The sequence below is a fragment of the Psittacula echo genome (assembly GCF_963264785.1).
Source record: "Psittacula echo genome assembly, chromosome: 1".
Taxonomy (NCBI): domain Eukaryota; kingdom Metazoa; phylum Chordata; class Aves; order Psittaciformes; family Psittacidae; genus Psittacula; species Psittacula echo.
Genome location: NC_137735.1, coordinates 111,274,386 through 111,295,329, shown reverse-complemented (window position 1 = coordinate 111,295,329; position 20,944 = coordinate 111,274,386). Strand labels below are relative to the sequence as shown.

Here is a 20,944-nt window from a genome sequence, read left to right as displayed (position 1 = left end):
ACGTCATTGAGGAGTTTTTCTGCTTCCTTCAGTGGGTTTAGAAAGGACATCTGAGGTCAGCAAGCTGCACTCCTTATTCTGTCAGAAATTCCACTGAGGCAGTACAGTATCAGTCTCCACATAATTACATACATCTTCTTCCTGAAACTGAGGTCAGTCACATTAATCGTACTTTCATGAGAAAATGACTTTTGGAATCAAACTAGCTTTGTAAAACAGAAATAAAATACATATTATACGTTGGTTATGGCAATGTTTTGCACTATTCCAAAAAGATGCACTTTTTAAATTTTTCTGCTACTAGAGCTGGAGTTGTTTATAAATGACTAAAGAAATGCCCACAAACACTCTTATGTTTCAGGACTGATTCTGATTGTGAAAAGTAGGAAGAAATAAGAAGCTCCTCAGGCTCACCTGAAGAAATGCACTTGGGCATATAGTTTGGAAAGAGAGATGTATTTGTATTAAGTCAGTTAAATGTTTTTCGCCATTTTTTAGAATATCAAAAATGCTACTAAACTACATCAACACATGATGCCAAATTTGAAACAGACATAACAGAAATATTGTCATCATTCCTGCAGTCATCTAGAACTTCAATCATAGGCTAGTACAAAATGTAATGAAAGAAAAGTCATAAACAAATCCAATTTTTTTCTAGGGAATTTTTCCTTCGCATATTTGCAATCTAATAATAGTAGTAAAATAAATAAATAAAGAATATAATCCACAAATATTTCTATGAAGCATAGTTTCAGATCAATCTTGAATCAATGATACAATCCCAGAAGATTAGAACATATTCATCATCTGCTGTATTGAGATTTGCAAGTTCACAATCACACTGTATCAGTGGCACTGAGAATGTCAATCTCTGTTTTCCTCTGTAGTGGCTGGCTCTTCATTTAATAAAACGCTTAACTGTTTTTGTGCACATGACAGGAAAAGTTCCAAACTATGCAGGTTTCTCTGACGGACAGCTTGATCAAGCTGTTGGGATAAAAAAGAGAAAAGATATATCAACTTTAAGTAAACCTGGAAACAAATGACAGTGTTTGTCAGCAAGAATTCAATCATATTCAAATCCCCAAATTCAACAACCAAATGCAACAACAACAAAGAAACGGAGTAACTTCTATGTGTGCAATTCAATAACAATTTTTTAATGAAATATTTGAGTTTCTTCAGGATGAAATGTACATAAGGCTAAAAGAAACCTTCCAACAGCTGTCAAATTCTACACAAGAAATTTGGAAAAACTCAACAGCCTCGCTGCTGAACTAGATGAATCTCCACAGCATCTTTTAAAATTACAGCTGTTGCTTTTATGAAAGATGCTGCTTCTGCTTTGAAATGAACACTACATATAACTGCATATTCAGAAATTCAAAGTGTACTGTTAATATAGATGGCAGCGTGTTCAAATAGTTCCCAGAGGAAAAGTGGCAATATTTTCTGCCTACTTTGTTTATTCCAGCACTTTACTAGAATCCTGTATTGTCAAAAAATGTGAACTATATACTTGCAGTAAAGACAATGGCCCTTTCTTCTCCATCAAAAAGATAGGAACACAAGAACCAGATTTGGGGGGTTACGTCATAGAAATAACATAAAAACATAGTTTACCAAAAGGTATTTGAATTTTATTACTATCATAACATCAATAAATAAAATGCACTTCAGAATCCCTTTAATTTGAATTTTAAAGTTCAAATGTTAAACAATATCATAATTGAGAGATGTTTTCAACTTGACTATCCTTTAACCAGCTACAAACTCAACTAAATATATGTATTACAATGACATAGGCTTAGAGTGAAAGTAGTGGTACAAGGCTAGTAAGATGAAAAAATAACACCACTCAAGAGAAAGGAAGCAATGGAATTTAGAAGAAGTTAAGCTCTGTACTTCTGTCAAACTGTTGTGTACAGGTCCATAAACAACGCCTCGAACTCTAACACAAGGAAAATGTCAATGTGAAGCCACGTGGCCCTAGCAGACTAGAGTAACTAGTCTAGCAGTCTAGTGGCAATTATATGCAAGTGATACATTAAAAAAAAAAAAAAAAATATATCGTGCCTCACGTATCTAGCACTGACAGCTTTAATTACAGGTTTCAACAAAAACTCTGATCCCATAGTATCATTCTGCGCATGTACGTGCATCATTCAGCAGCTGATCAAACAGCCACTTGAAAGGAGATCTTGTTTTATTAACAGATGCACTCTAGAAAAATATTATTACAGAATGCAAGGCAAAGTTAGTGTTACCTTCCGACTTTACTTTGAATATGCACTCAGGGTATAGTTGTAGTGCTGTGATTGAATACACGAAGGGAAACATTTTTATGACCCTGTCCTTTGCTGCTCTTTAAGCTCTTCTAACATGGAAAACCAGGCTCTGGTAGCTTGTATATTTTGGTATTTTGTTTCAACAGAGATGAATGTGTCAAATCTAGTCACGAGCAGAATACACACATATTTTCTAGAAGCCACACAATCATAAAACTCTCCTTCAGTAACATGTTTGCATGTACTTCTGCACACTTCTAGATGTTGTGCAAATTTTTACATCTCTTAGCAAAAGCAGACACTAGCCCACCAATTCATAGCAGATTTTAAAGCAAATCTAGTTCAAATAAATTTCAGAAAAGTCTGCTTTTGATATATTTAAGTATATAATAGTATATAATAGCTGCTAGTGACAAGAGGATGAAAAACTTGGAAAAAGCAAACTAAGCTCTAAAGAAGCTGTATCTAGAAAAGACAGTCTAGAACAAATGAACAACATAAAGGAACTGCTGTGGTGATGCATTTCTTCTGATTTGAAAGGTGTCTTGCCTCCTTTCTTCCCTCTGGTCCAAAATATAGAGAGCATTTTGCATGGAGAAGCTTGCAGATGTTCTTGTGCTCGTGATCCATATTCCTCCGAGGAATGGGCAGATATAGTGTAATTCACATATTATCATCTGTTACATTTTAGCAAAGAACATGAGAAACCTCTTTCTCTAAACATATTATGTCATCAAATTCTGTTGCTTATGGTAGATATATCAGTTGGAGTAGCTGAGCATGAAACTGATTTTCAATGGTTTCCTTTTATTGCATATTATATCAGCTATACTCCTAGATAGTTTTCTACTGAGCTTTGACCAAGAGCTTTGGTTAAACTGTTTTCTTTTCTTGCAGCCTTTCCTTGCATATTCTGCTTTAAAAGGATCAAAGCAGCTTGCCAGATGTGTGTTCTGATAGGCTGCCATTAACTTACTTTACCAAGGCAGCAATCTCAATTATATATGGCTAAATTTATTTTACCAAGTACTAACGTAAATGTTTAATGTGTGCAGTGATTGACTGCAATATGAACAAAATAGAATTTCTTGGGGCTTGAGAAACATTTTATAAGTCTCAAATGAATTAAGTATGCATTTGAGGAGTCTTTGCTGAACACAAGTGGTTAGTTGGTAGTCTCCCTTTGTGCACCAGAAAAGTTTATTGGCTGTAAAGAGTTTATGTAAGTTCAATAACATACAAATTTGGAATTCAGTTGTCCTTGTCTACTCTATGTATAAGCTTTGCCTTGAGCTGTGAATATTATGATTCACGTGAACATTCTTCCATGCTACAGTAAATGACAAAACACTGAAAGGACTTGGGATCTCCCCATAACACAAAAAAAGAAGCAGCAAAATGATGCTGGCTTTGAAAATTGTACATGCGAAGGTGTTCATGAGAACATTCCCATTAATGGACAGATTAGCTGGGAAATGCAAACAAATCTAATGAAGCTTTGTTATATAATATATTGTTTAATGAAGTGTTAGGAGTGGACACATTTTTTTTTGACCAGTGCCTCAACATTGCTGTGCTTCTGCTTGCATAATATGCCATGACATGTGAAAATATGTAAAGTAAGGCATTTTACATCTTGTTTTTCTAAACAGTCTTCCCTCTATATTTTTAGGTCCTGTTCACTTCATGGAATGATCTCATTATTTAAACAAACATAAATGGACATCTGGCAAATTCCAACTGAATGTGACTCATATGCAAATGTAATCTGTACGAATAACATTTTAGGGATGGAGCATTCACACAACCAAATCAACCTAACTGTTCTAGTTCTAAAGATACTAAAAAATACACTGTGTTGGCCCAGATCTACCATGAGAAGGCAATTTTCTACATCACACCACCACTGTTGTTATTGCTAATCAATGTTTTTCTTCCATCATATGAAGCCTACCCAGCTGAAAGTTCTCAGTTCTGTACATTGTGTCCTAACGGCACAGCTTTAATCAGCTCAAAGTTTTAATGTTACAGGATCACAGAATGGTTTGGGTCGGAAGGGATTTTTAAAGGTCATCTGTTCGAACCCCCCCTGCAATGAGCAGGGACATCTTCAACTGGATCAGGTTGCTCAGAACCACACCCAGCCTGGCCTTGAGTGTTTCCAGTGATGACCCATTCACCACCTCTCTGGGTAACCTGTGCCAGTTTCTTACCACCCTCAAAAAGAATTGATAAATAATTCTTTAAAACCAAAATATTATTCACAAGTCCCCATGGGCAGGCAGGTGTTCAGCCATCTCCAGAGCAGCAGGGCTTCATCACACGTGGCAGTTACTTAGGCAGACAAACGCCATCATTTTGAACATCCCCCCTTCCTTATCCTTCCCCTGGCTTTACATGTTCCTGAACTTCAATTATTTTAAGTTACTGAACAATATCTTTTTAACTCTGTACAGATTTATTTGTTTATTAAGAAATGAAATTCCCATAGTCATTGAGACACATTCATTTTCCAAAAATGAGCTGATTCTTGCAGGGTATTCTAACACATTCACTGCTGTATTTTCCCTTGTGATTAAACCTTCAGTTCATTTTTGAGGTCTAAGTGTTATTCCACCATCTTTCTGCCCCAAGATGACCGGATAAAACTCCTCCTGGGGTCCTACCTCAGTCACATCCCTAGACCACTCACAATAGTGTGCCTTTGAGCAACGCAAGGCATGCCCTGAAGGAAGACATAAGCCTCAGCAGAACTCATATCACTGAAGAAGGAATTTGACTTGGGAAATAAAAAGCTACGCGTAATTGTGCAGAATACTGCCACCAGGTGACTGCCTTCCTCCCAGGCTGCTCTATTTTACTTGCCCTGTATAGCTTCATAAACTCATAGCTCAAACAAAAGCTAGTAATTATTCTTAGCTCTATGTTTTCTTAGCTTTTATCATACAGCTTATATTTTCCATAAATTGGAATGGAAGTCAACACAGCTGGTGTCTAAAGTAGAAAGTAGTTCCTCTATTGAATATTGTCCAACCCATTAGACATTTCAAATTGCTAGGAGAGAAACCCAGTCAGAACTCTATAAATAACTACTATATGTCAGAATTATATTATCCATTACTAGTAACTAATAAAATATCTTACGGAAAATATAATTTTAGGTTTAGCTGAATATTTACGGCTGCAATAGTGATCTCACCATACTAAAGATATGTTTTGCTATTAATCTCACTGTGGCCTGAAGTTCACCCAGAAAAGTGAAGAAAGCAAAATTCATGTTACATATGGCTTTTCAATTTTCACTTTTGTATAAACATTAAGATGTTTGAAAGTGTATTTTTGAAAACTATTTCTTACATAATTTTCCAGTGTAGAAAATGCTGTAGAAAATAGCAGCTACATTTATGCAAATGCATACTGAACTATTTACCTGTACTTCAAGTGATAATCTGATGAGTAATGTATTCAAATGCAGCTCAGCTCACTATTCTGGCTCTGCAATACTAACATGAGTAAAAGTTGCAATCTTCTTTTTATCATGAGATTCAATAAATAAAATGACCAGAGATTAAAAAAAGAGCAAAAAGAGCAAATTTTACTTCTATTACTGGTATTTTTAATGGTTGATCACACATATGTACACTGCAAAATAAGTCCAAAATAATCATGCCATTTTAAAATTATGAAGCAGTTTCCCATAAAGATTGTAAAATCAGAAACCAGCCTTTGAGTGCTGCTGATTTCTCATGAAACTCATGCAAAGAAGTGCATCAAGAAAACATTCTATCACAGAATGTTTATATTCATCTATAAAAGAGTGGGTGTCAGTGGTGGAGTACTTAAAATGCTGGAAAGTATCTTTGTCACTCAAAGAAAATCATGTTCATGCAAAGACAGGAAATTCAAATGCAAAATGAATGTTTTGAGGAATTGAAAACAGAGTTTGATATGTAAGAGAATGCGTTCGAAGACTGAGTTTGGCAGCTCTGGATTAGTGAGGCTGATATAAAGGCTTTCCATTTATTTAGTGTTATAAGTAGCTACTTGTTAGTTGTTGAATAGGATTCATTACGAACATAATTCTTTGAAGTTGAATATTGATTCGCCACAAATAATTGTTTATACACATCATCATGGCACCATTACATTTTTTTCAAAGGACAAGTGGCAAACACACATATTTCCCATCCCCTTGTTTCAGAAGAAAGGGAACATTTTAACACTGTAGGTAAAAGCAATCATGATTTTGTTGTAATATTTGTGCACCATTCACGGTGCAAAAAAATCCACTGAAATAGGCTAATGCAACTTAGTGTTAGGATTCTACACTGGATATTGGCTAACAAACCTAGTGGTCAGCAGAACGTTACGGTGTAATTACAGATTCCTAAATGTTATCTCATATTTTGAATGGTAGACGCCCCTCGTTGAGGAAAAGTCAAAGACGAGGGGTTTGTTTGGTACAATTTTTATCATGTTTAGAGTTTGCTAGGTTTCCCCCCCCTCCCCACAACTTACTCACACTAGTGAATGAGGCTGACGTGATTCTGAAAAATTCTGTAGTTGCAGAAGTTCAGGTATGTGATTATATTTTCTAGTTAAACTATGGGCTCAGAACACTTCCCCGGTGCACTAACATGAACTTTTCCCCAGAGATTCAACAGAAGGCTTAAAAAAAAATCCCTAGCACATTAAATAGACCATACAAAAAAAATTATTACCTTGAGGAACCTGCAAATCTGAGAGTTGGATGAGGAAACAATGAATTACTTCCTCTCATTTCTATAATGGATGTGAAGGAAAACAGATCCATATGGTACATATGTGTAGCAGAGCTTATTTTAGAGTTAATCCCAGAACAGGACATTTTTGTCTGTCCACCTGTGAATTTCTACTATTGATAACACTCACTAAGTATATAAAAACAAGGTTCTTCATGGCTGTAATTTATACAGTATCTGCTACACATTAGAAAGCCATCAGTGTTCAAGACTGAACCTCCAGGAAAGAGTGTTGTTTAATAAATTATATTGCCATGTAAAAATCTTTCTTTCTCTTTAAATAAACAATGCTGCAACTTCTAAACCTTAAGGATTTTATGCTCTGAACTTGATCAGTGAAACCATTAAAATAATACCATATGTTGGACACATCTTTAAAACAGATTTGCCTAGTTTGCTGAAGGTGGTGGGAAAACACCCTGTCAACCCTCTCAGAATCTCTACAGTCTCCCAGCTGAACACAGAAATGTATGAAAATACTAACTTTCCTTCATATACATAAGAGAAGGAAATTTGTTTTTAATCAAGGAAATGAGATTGAGTGCATAAAGGAGCTAAAAATGTTTGCAACACCTGCTCAGACTACTGTAGAAGGTGAAAAATGGACAGTATCTAAACATACAAAAATAACAATGGAAATATTTACGTATAGAAACACATGAGTAATCTCTGGGGGGACCTACCTACTTAACAGATTCAGAACACAGGATTCCTTGACCAAGCTATTTAAAGACTAAGGCCATACACTAAATATGTAGAGTTACCATAATTGCTACCATAATCCTGATTGGTCTAACAATCAGATTCAACACACTTAAGAGAAACATACAGAAATATATTCAATCAGCACTTAGGCATCTGAATATCTCATACAATGAAATGCACTTATGTAATCTTACAAATGAGGCCCTGAAGCTGCAAACTTCTGGATGCAGGCAAAACTGGCCACAAAAGGGCCTCTCCCACTATTACAGTCAGACAGAAGTCAGGTGTGACAAGAAATCTTATTGATTTTTTAAATTTTCCAAAATAAAAGGTTTTGCAAAAACTTGTTGAATTTGTAGAAAGCAAGTGTCTTCCTTACAGCTTAATATCAGATGCATGGTAAATGCTGATGAAATGTAAGTACAAAGTCACATTTTTTTAATACTGACCTTTACTTCTCACTGTTGAGACATAACATTCCACTGTATATCTATCAATATGCACTGCCTATGACTGTGCTTTCCAAGATCATAGGATTTTATAATGCTGACAGGAAAGCTACAGGGAATTGTGAAGTTACTAAAATTCACTTCTCTTTGCAGGCATTGGAACAAAGTACACTCTGCCTTTTCTGGTTCCTTCTTATAAGGAAACCTCCACTAAAATACACACTGTGTGTCAATATGTCCTGCTTCTCCTAAATAAAAAACAAACAAACCAACAACAAAACAAAAGCCAAAACCCCCAAATAAACAAAACTCCAAACCTGTATCACCTTCCTAAATCTTTATCACCTAGGTAGGTATCACCTACCACCGTTCATCCTTCTCTTTTTTGATGATTGAAGAGTATCAAATAGACTTCTTAAAAACTAGGAAAGCAAAGATCAGTTCCACTACTAAAATAAACAACAATGCACCTGCACATGGTACCTGTACATTAAATGAAAAATGTATATATTTGTATTAATACAAGATTAAAACAGGGAATTATTTTGCAGACTGCTTTTAATGATTTATAGACTACAGGCTCCATAACACTGGCTTAGACTGGGCTGTTTTCAGATAAACCTAACTTCCCATGTGTTATGCTAGACAGGATCAACTAATATTTTCCACTGGGCAAAATATTTTGAACTGGTTGTGAGAATGAAAAAAAAACCCACAAAAAAACAAATGGCAAGAAATTACTTGAGATGGACACAAATCACAGATGCTGATCATCGCTAATTTGTTCAAAATACTTTAATGTTATCTCTGTTGACACTCATCATCTTAAGTCTCATTATATTTCTGTGAATGCTATTATAATTGTTTAGCAAATGGAGCCATGCAAGTGAATCTGTGCTGTATGTCTTCCTGAGCAAGATCTATTCTACCCAGCATGGAACTCATCAGTATCTGCAAAATCTCTAGAAGGTATCTGGTTAGCATTTGGTTCTGGAAAGCTTCTGTATAGCTTCTGATACACCCTAGATTCCAGTCTCCACAAGGTAGGCACAAAGAAGAAGACTAATGTGTAACTAAGGGCAAAATTCATCAGATCAATGCCTCTGCAAGAAGAAGGAACTAGAAATATACAACAGCACCTAAATAAAGGATTTGTAAGTGAGTAAGACTGCTTTCTAGCCAGGCTTGTCAGATCCCGAGTCCTCATAGACAGCAGAAGTCCTTAATAGGTTTGGTTTGTTTGGGTTTTGGTTTTAATCTTGTTTTAAGTACTCGAGTCAGTCTTAGGCATCATCACATGTTGCTTTAATATGGCTACCAATGACTTGGCAGATTATACAGGGCTTCTGTGCCGCTTCATAACCACAAATTACCATCTTTCCAGGAAAGTGCTTGAAGACTATCAATCAGCCTGCTTTCTGAAAAGCAGGATTGGGCGATAGACTGAGTACCAAAGATCTGCTTCATTTGTCAGTATGCATACATGTTCCAAATTAATCCAGGCTAACCATGTTTGGTTAAGAGCAGTATAACTACTATTCCATTGTCATGGGTGATGTCTAAATAATTATATCTAAAGTGATTCTTCCTTAATAGGAGATTCATCATTAGAACAATTTCCTTGCCTCTAAGAAGAAATACAATGGTTGGTTAATAATACACATCACACAGAATCACTATTTTAGACTGGGAAGTGAAAAACAATATTATATACAAACCTAAAACTACAGATAACATAAGGAATCAGATCATAGTTATTCAATTTAGATATCAAGGAGACTGGATTATATCATGATTTTCTGAAGGTTCTTGTGAAATTTTGATACTACATCCCACTAGCTATTTCTAAAGCAAAGCGTCCTGTAACAACACACTGGAGTTTGGTACATACTGAACTAGCATGAGAAATATCTTAGTTTTGAGGAACACTTGATGTAACAGTCATGTTTCCAGTTTTCATTTTAAAGAAACTTTAAGGTGTGACAGGATGAAACAGTATATTCTTGAAGGCATAGGCAAAGATGATATTCACATGAAATACAGCTATCTTTCTAAAATCACCATTGTATGTTAAAGTTGATGGATTCATACAAAGAAATTCAACAAAGAAAATCAGCCTGTAGTGAATCTGTGATAAATTTAGTGTTAAGTCAGTGCTAAGCATATATGCATTAAAATAAATAATTAAGCATTAAGATTCTGGGAACAGAAAATTTGTTTACTACTATTCAGACAGGCATTTTTGAGACCACACTTACTACTGGACTTCTTCAGCACTGAGAGGATTGTAGCTCTTGCTGACATTTTTTACAGACAGACACATTTTACTGGAAACCTCAGTTTTGAATTTGAAGCCAAACTACTGCAGCAAAATTCAGGACAGCTGCTGGAGAAGCACTTCATAAAGCTGCAGCTGCAACAATATCATCAAAAACAAGACCTCCTTTGTTTCAAAACATACACAGACTCAGTACCCATGGCTTTCAGCAGGTCATCATAACACCACAAGCAGAAGATTCTAAAGAAGTCACCAGAAAAACATGATAATCTGCAGGCTTTATGTTCTACACAATTCCAAATTACCGCCAGCCAGAACAACATGAGTATAGTATATTCCCCAAAGTAGCTTCCTTTGGTTACTAGATTAGCTGTTCTGCTTTTTTTCCAGATGCAGGTTTGTATTAAGGCTTTGCAGTGAAATAACACCACCAAGGACATAACAACCACAAATAAAAGAGCAGTTTTTTGCTTTTAGTAATATCTTATTTTATATTATTAGAAAAAAAAGAGAAAAGATAAGAAGTTGTTGCTAAGCGGTGGGGTGGGGGGCAAGGGAGGGAAAAGAACACTTGACAAATTATATGAGTCAGTAGTCTGCATCCAAGGCAGAAAAAGTACTTATGCACATATTAACTATATATATAAAATTAATTGAAGCATCTTGCTAAATTTCCAACTCATAGGTAAAGGCTATTTAGTCTTTTTATCATTCATGATAATTTGAATAAGAAAAGTAAACAGGAAATCGCATCGTGTTGCCTCATCTATCTACTCTTACTATTGCTGTAGGTTAAGAAAATTTGCTTCTTTACATGTTTCTGTAGCTTCACAGACAACTTGATTAAGTCTCAAACTTTGATTCCACTGGCTTTGCTGCAGGAATCCAACTGCAGGACATAATCATAAGAACGATTCATCAGAACACATCTGGTAAGTCCAACTTTCCCGTTTACTTTTTTAAATCAAAATTCAGTGGAAGGATAAAACCAGTAAAACAAAAAGACATACCTGAGAAACAGAGCAAAGAAGCTACAAGATTAAGTATAAAAACATCTTGAAAAAATCTGCATATAACCAGTTCTGAAAAGTTTCAAATAATTCCCCAGCTAAAAAACCAACAAAAAGGTAAGCAGATAAAACAGAATAAACCATCCTTAGGCACAAAGTTATCTACCCATTTGTGCAGTGAACAAAAGAAAAAAATTAACACCCTATCAAAACTGAACAGCCAAGAGAATCTGCTGAGTAATGGGACTTTGTGGTGTCCCTGCAATTATGCTAGGCTTACCCTATTCTTGTACATGGACAGAGAAATTCTACAGACCACAACTTGTTTTTCATTTTTAATTAAGATGGTGCAAGTTCTGGATCTTCACAACACAGATATGGAGACCACAAGAGTGTCCTTACTTGTCATGGAAACACAATGGAAAAAGAGAGTTCTGTGTTCTGTCTTTTTCTCTTTGGGGCTCCAGTTCTACTGCAATTAAAATGGTATCACAGAAATCTAGGGATGGAAAAAGCCTTTTCTCAGCTTCTGATCTTTGCACTGAGGACTCACAATAATGTCAGAGTGAAACAATTGCCTCTTCTCTCTTGCAATTTGACAGCCTTGCACGTGCATGCCAAAATGCCTTTACTGAGCATATCCATCATTAACTTTCCAAGACTCCTTAGGATCCCCTCGGTGCCAGGAGAATAGTACAGCAGGGACTTGCAAAAAGCCAAAAAGTTGGCCTATGACTAAGAAAATAAAATTGCAGATGATTGTTTAGCTTTAATTAAACCAAGTTGATCATATTGAAAAGATTAAACTTTGCATGTATGTCATGGTTTAAGCCCAGCCTGTCACTCAGAAACCACACAGCTGTTCGCTCACTGCCCACCCCTTCCTCCCCCCGCTCCCAGAGGGATGGGGAGGAGAATCAAAAGAATGTAACTCCCACGGGTTGAGATAAGAGCGGTCCAGTAACTAAGGTATAACACAAACCACTACTGCTACCACCAATAATAATGATAAGGGAAATAACAAGGGAAGGGAATATAGCCACTCACCACCCGCCACCTGATACCCAGCCCGACCCAAGCAGTGATCTAGCCCTTCCATTTAACTGCCCCCAGTTTATATACTGGGCATGACATGCTGTGGTATGGAATACCTCTTTGGTTAGTTTGGGTCAGGTGTCCTGTCTGTGCTTCCTCTCAGCTTCCCCTCCTCCCTGGCAGAGCATGAGACTCACAAAGTCCTTGGTCAGACTAAACATTACTGAGCAGCAACTAAAAACATCGGTGTTATCAGCGGTGTTCCTAGGCTGAAAGTCAAAACCACAGCACTGCACCAGCTACTAAGAAGGAGAAAAATGACTGCTACTGCTGAAGCCAGGACAACGTAGTACACAGTAATGTGGATTACATCAACTGAAAAATTTATTACTGCTGCTGTGTTACCAAAATATCTAATTATACATACTCTAAATTTCTCAATTAGGAAATGTCAGTGAAATACAAATCATAGGAAGACAAATTTGGTTACTAGCATACAGATGAATTTCAAAGAAAAAGACTGAAAATGAATAAACTTTTTATTTTAACAGGAATGACAAAATCCTCATCAAGTACTCCTCAAAGCATTCACTTCTTCAGTCTAATAGAATAATATATGTTTAACCTTCAAAGTCCAGCTGACTTAACTTTCTCACTAGGATAGTAAAATAAGGGTATTCATGTTCATTCACTCACAAGGATCCATAGTTTTGTCTGGTTTGTTGTTGCTTTGTTCTTTTTTATTTCCTTTTCTTAGTCAATCTAGTGAAAATGCCTATGGGCAAGAGTTACAAGTTGCATTAAAAATGAGCAATTCCACACATGTAATTAAGAACTTTGACTTTTTTTTCTACTTAATCTCAAAACAGATTTTGTGAAAGTTTTAGAGAATGCAAAATAACCAATCTCAAGACAAATGATCTGTTTAGAATTCTCAGATTTCCAGAAGTACAGTATAAAACACTGTTCAATTGTAACACTGAAGGATGAGTCAGGAATAATTCAGGAGAGCCTCACTTACAGGGGACAGGAGGTGTCTAAGGAAGCATCACTTCCTCCTGTCAAACAAAGCCTTCCTAGTGGACAAAAGAAAGAAATATGGAAGTCTTCTGTTTTCTTATCAAATACTTGCAGAACAGAGGGACCCTGGATGACAGATGTTGCATTTCCCTGGACCTCAGGTGCAGCTTCATCACCTCATGATGTGAAAAACAACACCAGTATCCACTGTTGGATACATCTGGGTGACATTAGTACAGTATACACTGCAAATCTTTATTAACATGAACAGTCTATATCCACAGAGCAAGCTGAATGATTATGTGATTGCAGACCAAACCCAAAGTCAATATACCTGTTACAGCAATTATAATGATGCGCACTGGATTAAAAGTGCAATACATCTAAATCACAAGAGTAGTTTTGAAATAGTGTACTAACTGGTCATCTCACTGTTGAACACTATAATTCACCCTGTTATTTTTTTTCCCGTTTTGGTTTTGATAGCACAATATTTTCTCAGCAATACCACCACTTGATTTCATTTTCAGCTGGAATCTCATCTGACTAATCTTGGTCTTTGTAGATTTACACAGTGAGGCACAAAAGGATATATGAAACAGTTTAAAGCAACGAACTTCAAACTGGCAATTTTACTCTAAAGTGTATGCAAAAATCATACAATAGACTACACATGTAGTTTCAATAAAATTGCTTACAGCAGCATAAATGATTACTTAAGGAGTTTGAAAATTATAATTTTGGTTATTTAACAATTTTCTTTGGATTTTAATGAACCTAAGTAATTGACAGAGAGCTGTACTTACCTCCCCCCACCCCCCCCTTTGCAGTTTTAAAGACTACAATTATAAAGACCATAATTTACAGGAAATTAAAAATTCTCTTAAATGCATAATGTTTCAGTATTGAAAAGTGGCAGAAAAATGCCACAGGGCCCTCTCACGGAAAATCTATAAGGATCTATAGATTGGAATACTGTATTCCTCCATCAGAAACTACAGTTTAATTTTCATATTTAGAAACAATGATTTCAAAGCTTATAAAGACTTAAAGTTCAGGAAAAAATGCTAAGCTTACTTCTGTATCACATGCAGAACACTGCTCCAGTATGCCTTATTCACAGAAGAGAAAAAGAACAGCCAGGTGCACCAACTCATCTTACACTACAACTTTACATAAATCCCTTACTTAATCCATTGGATTTATACTGCTCTTTGAGTTGGGTAAAGGAGCAGTGTGAAAATGCTTTTAAAGTCTCAATGTAAATGTTTCTTTAATCCTATTAAAGCCACAAAACAGGCCCAGCTGAAGGAGCAGGAAACTGAGCTAAGGAACTCTGAGTGACCCTATCACTACTGTCTCTCTTGGCACTGACCTGTTGGTCACAGTTCATCCTAGGCATGGCACAGATGTTCTGACATCAGGCTGATTCAGGACATCAGTATGTGGACCCCTAAATCACATGTGTACATACCAGGTTGTGATGTGTTTTGTAGTGACATGAAGTTTTACATGGCAATTTAAAGCTGAATTATTAAAATAGTTGATATAGAAATAGAAGACAGGATTAAATGTTTTTCAATGTGACTTTGCTGCATTACACAGAACTTTATGTTCCCCAAACATGACATTAAATTCAGCCAAAAATGATACAGCTTTATTGCTTTTCTTTTAAAGTCAGAAGAAGAAGAAAAAGTTAAAAGAAAAAACACTCAAGGTGACACCACACGTTAAAAACTGGGAAACTGGTCTGTTAAAATGTGTTGGTGGTAACATTTAGGGTTTGGACTCTCATTAATGTGGCCCCAGGGAAAATATAAACACTCTTTCTGAAATTAAATCTCCAGTTTGCCCACCGCAGTCTTGTTTTCAGCTTCAGCTGCTGGCATGTCAGCCTGCAATTGAGGCCTTGCATCAAATGCCAAGCCAAACATTCAGGAACAAGAATGGTAATGACACCCTATTTTATTTTAAGTCATATTAAAATTTAGCAAATATTTTTTCAAAAAATCACTTATTTGGATTAATAACTTAAAAGAAACTGATTTTCATAACCTGTCCCACTTGCACTTGTCTTCAAATAATAAACCTTCAGAGGAAAGCTGTGCTTGACTCTTGAAATCAAGCACACTTGCAAAACAGTAACACAGATCAAAATTCTGATTGTAACTGGCTAACCCTGAAGGGCATAAGTTTTACCTTCAAGAATTAAAAAAAAAATTTCTCTGAGTTTGATGAGTGATTTTGCAAGTGACTCAACACAAACGGATCAATAAATGACAGTCACCAATCTGTAACACAAGTCAGGGTCCTTCCTATTCACACTAATAAGATATACACTGTGACAGTACAGAAGGCTACTGCTGAAGTCTCAGAAAAGAGAGAGGGGAAAAACTAATAGCTGGAGCAGCACATTCTCAACTTGAATGCAGTGTATTCAGGAAAAGAAGAAGGAATGCTAGAGAGAATTTAAACAGATGCTGGTACGCAATGCAGCAGTAACAGGGTTATGATTTGGAGGTGCTTTCTGGTAATAACATTGTTTTCAAATTACTTTTTACAATTACAGCCAGTTTCAGCTACCAGGCAGGCATCTTATTTCTTTTCTACTGTACTGAAACTGGGAAAATGTATGACTTGTACTTTAAGGTACAGTCCAAGATGAGCTGACCCTCTATAAATGGGTGTTATTAGGGTAAGTTCTAGTATTTTCCAAATATTCCAAGTATTTTTCAGAAAACATCTCCAGTTCTTCTAGTTACATGGTAAATAGCTATGCTGACTGTCTTAGCACATACCAAGACCTCGTGGGGGTAACCTCCCACACATCCCACCAGCTGGACAAAACTGCTCAGAAAACACCTGGTCAGGGAAGCAAAAAATGGGCTGGAATTCTAGTCTCCTAATTTAATTGTATTATTACCAAACTAAAGGAATAATTTCTCTGTACAAAGCCAGAAGAGAGAAACTTGCCAAATTTTTCTTCATTTTACAGTAAGACAGAAATGGCTCATACCAGCTTGCCAGTGATTCTTAAATAGAAATAAAATACTGTTGTTGAAATTGGTCCTTAGTTTCCACAATACTGGAAAAAATGATCTATTAAATACTAAACCCCTAAAAAATCTCATTTGGATATTCGCAGCTCTGAAGCGTGCAATATTGGTAAATATTAGTCAGAGAAATGCAACGGTTAGTTATGCTTTCTTCTAAAGGTTATGAGACACAGCTGCCCAAATCACATGGGAGCACATTGTAGTACAATGAATTTCATTACATTGCTTATAATCTTCGCTCCCAACTTCTGCCCCTGAAATCGGGAGGGCAGTGCATATGTGACAAGTGTCTGTGTCTTTTAGGGAATGAAAACAAGTCTGTCATTCAAATTATTACTCAAGTCCTAGCACATAAGCCTTACCCAGTTGGCCAAAATATGCCCTTTAAAGTCAATGAGAGCAGTGTACAATGTAGCAGACAACATGTAACTGATTAAAATAGTTTGGGTTTTTGTCAGAAAACAAGCAGTGAATTTTCCTGAAGGAAGATGAATGACAATGTAAATAGGAAAAATTACAATTAGCTTGTCAGCTGGCTGTGTGGGTATTAGTTCATTAACTACAAATATAACAAATGCTTACTTTAAATACCTAACTCATGAAGTAAATCTTTGTCATTTAGAAAATTTCTGTAAATAACCTAGTCAGCATTACATTTATTTGGTAGAAAGCTTTCTTTTTTGTGGCTTCCGTTCTCCTACATGTGACAACTAGAAGAATTCATTTTTTAGTCTGCGCAGCTTATAGTCACAAAAATTAAAAAGTACATAAATAATAGCCACAATATCAGAGTACTCCATTTTAGTCTGCTATAAACACGCAAACTATAACATACTGAACATTTTTTGAAGCACTCAATAGCAATGCATAGATAGTGAGTCACTAAACTATGAGACTTATAAATAACTTTCAATCTGTAGCATGGACAATAAAAACACTGGAACTGGACAAGAGAACACTTTTACAGACCTCCATTCCACAGAACTTCCTAACATTGTTGCGATTTCAAGAGTTAACAATGCCTAGTTTTTAACAAAAGGCAACATTTCACATTTAACAAAAGGCAAACATTTGCAGATTATGTAGAAGGAGACTGAATATTATGTTTGAAAAAAATAGGAAGCAGAGCAAAGAATTTCCTGACCTAACAACAAATAATTGGAAACAGATCTTAGTTTGAAGTGCAGTAGTGACCAATTAACTGCTCTGATCATTAGAATTTTCGTGAGACCTCACTTGGAGTATTGTGTGCAGTTCTGGTGTCCTCAATATAAAAAGGACATGGAACTGTTGGAACAAGGCCAGAGGAGGGCCACGAGGATCAGGGGACTGGAGCACCTCCCGTACGGAGACAGGCTGAGAAAGTTGGGGCTGTTCAGCCTGGAGAAGAGAAGGCTGCGTGGAGACCTCATAGCAGCCTTCCAGTATCTGAAGGGGCCTACAAGGATGCTGGGGAGGGATTATTCATCAGGGACTGTAGTGTCAGGACAAGGGGTAATGAGTTCAAACTTAAACGGGAAGTTTAGATTGGATCTAAGGAAGAAATTCTTTACTGAGAGGGTGGTGAAGCACTGAAATGGGTTGCCCAGGGAGGTTGTGAATGCTCCATCCTTGGCAGTGTTCAAGGCCAGGTTAGACAGAGCCTTGGGTGGCATGGTTTAGCTGGAGGTGTCCCTGCCCATGGCAGGGGGGTTGGAACTAGATGATCTTAAGGTCCTTTCCAACCCTAACTATCCTATGATTCTATGATTTTGGTTTTTGCTATTATTATTCAGCCTTACTCAGTTTCTGGACAATTTACAATGACACAGTCAACATGAAAAATCACATTTCTGTCTGAAAGTTTCATATCTATTTGTAACTAGCTCCTAGGGTGACAGAAATTTAAGTGAATTTGTGAAAACAACTCAAAACACTATCCCATGTCTCTCAGTTTGCCTAGTTTTCACTTGCTGAACAAAAGTGAAGGAAGAACAGGAGACTGGAAGGTGAACTGTCTTACATCCCTCAGTTCAGCATGAGCCAAAAGAACGGCTAACTGCTGCACAACCTGGCTCTACACCTTCACTGATGAGGCAGGTATTTTAGAAGTTGTGAGACCGTACTCTGAGATAGCCACTGGCAGAGAGGGAGGCAAACACAAAAGAGGTAGGAAGCAAGTATGACAGTGATATTCTTGAATTCTCTCATGCAACTGAGAGTGGTAGATATCAGGAGGAACTAAAACCCAGCCTGAATCCTCTGGATGGCATTTTAGTCTATATAGATGTCTCCTCTGACAAACAAATACAACAGCAGCTTGAAAATCATAATATTTAAATGATCTGTTGTCTCACGTTAGGAGTTTAGACAAGCAGGTTCTTCGAGCAACTGCTCTCCAGATATCTTTTGGGAGAATAAATATTCCTTGGGTCCACCTCCTGCTGACATATCATTACTATATGGTCAAATGTACCTTCAGACAATTAACAAGGAAAACTTTCTGGACATACTGACATGTATTTTCTCTGCAGAAATGTGTCAGTTGATCAGTAAAGGGCAAAAAATTGACTGACATATGCTGATAGTCAAGAACTCTACCAAATGAATGAAAATGATGCTCCTTATACATAACCCACTGAGGATTTTGTTTCTTTGAAGATGACATTTTCGTTGTTTCACTGATTTGTAAAAACTTCACAAGCACAAGATAGATTAACAGTAGTCAGAAAAGGGAATAATGACACTGAGCTCCAACTATGTGTAGATGGAAAGAAAATGAAATAAAGTCTCCATTTCTGATGAAAATGGAAATCTAAGAGATTAAGGCCCCATAGCTGCTACTGAAGTCCCTGCACTAAATTACTGTCAAGTAAAATTAGCGTGATGTAGCTGTCAACAGTGAGGATGCTGCATTAGATGGACTAGATGATCTGCATTAGTAGTCCTATTTATGATACAAGCTAATTTAATAGAAAACCCATTTTCACTTTCCCCACAGATTATCCTTTGCAAAAGACTAGCTTCAGATCTGAACAAACTCAAACATCATTATGGATTGTTTTTTGCCCTGGATGTCTTTTTAAATGTCTTTCTCAGTAAGACCCGTATTACTAAATGGAAGCTTCTCCATTCACAGCATAATGGAAGAGAGACCTCATCCAACACTAATCTTAACTAGTAGTAGAGTGCAACGTCTGAAGATAAATCATACTTCCTATAATACCACGTAGCCCACAAAAGCAGGGAACACAAGAGGCCAAACACTATCTCTTCTTCCTTCTCCCTTCCAGAACAACGTTACTAATTAGGTTCAAGCTTAGTGATTTTATTTATTGAGAATACTGAAATCACTGAATTTGATCTTGCAGTTTGAAAGAGGGGGTTTTATTTGTTTTCTTTTTATAAAGAGCCTCAAAGGGGAGGCTCTTACTTTGCTCTCTGGAACCAAATCAAACTGTCTTTTAAGTTACATTTTACTGTTTATACACAATCATTAAACTGCAAGTATACAGCATTAGCAGAACACCTGAAACTGAGCTTCAGAACATTGCAACATTTTGTAACAGGAGCCGTGCACTGGTTATAAATGATGCTCAAGAGAATACCATTATATTTTCAGGCTGCCATATGAGTTAAGAGGATTATTAATGACCTTTGTGTGCATGCAAACTGCACACAAAGGCAATCTATGAACATCAAATAGCATCTGTTATTGATACTGAAGTGCTTTCAATGAACTGAACTCAGATCACAACTTAAATTTGATAGACTGCATTTATGTCCTATCTTTAAGTTACTGTAATAATACTTTATCAGTGTATTGATTTATGCTTTTCTGCTCATGATGAACTTAAAATTCTATAAATATGTATGAAGAAATATATCATAGTAACAAATTGTTTTTAAAAAGAGTGACAAATCTGAAGACATAACTCCTGATTCTGTTTTCTTGTGCATTTTAAGACAGCTTTAAGGATTAATAAGCTTCATCTGTTTCTCAGTGCATGAACTGAAGCCCACAGCCAGTCGTTACTCACCCTTTTCTGCTCTTTAATATATTCCATCAGTTCTTCTCTTGTCCTTTTCACTGCTTCTTCAACTGCCTTTTCATTTCGTTTTTGCTCCTCCATTAGTGCTTCCTTGACAATTTCCTTTTTGAAATGAAATATGTAAGAGTAAATATTAAAAGTATTTCACATACGTGATAACAGGTCATCCATTTCCTTCTTATTGAAATTGCATCATGAACACCCTCCTTTCTCAATGACAGTTATCCTAAGTGTATATGATATCTTTACAAGTATTTTTTAAATTCAGTACTTCAATAATTAAAAGGC

At 36.4% G+C, this 20,944-nt stretch overlaps 1 protein-coding gene across 1 annotated transcript in view; it reads right to left on the bottom strand.

Moving 5' to 3' along the window:
* Positions 1–867: 867 nt before the first annotated feature.
* CCDC91 (coiled-coil domain containing 91) overlaps positions 868–20,944 on the bottom strand; it is a gene marked incomplete at its 3' end in the record, with an annotated part of 89,302 nt that continues 69,225 nt past the window's right edge. The window contains exons 11-12 of the mRNA XM_080612607.1: positions 20,645–20,758; positions 868–990 (exon numbers count right to left, since the gene is read on the bottom strand). Coding sequence (XP_080468733.1) covers positions 868–990; positions 20,645–20,758 — 237 coding nt within the window. The remainder of the gene's footprint in view (positions 991–20,644; positions 20,759–20,944) is intronic.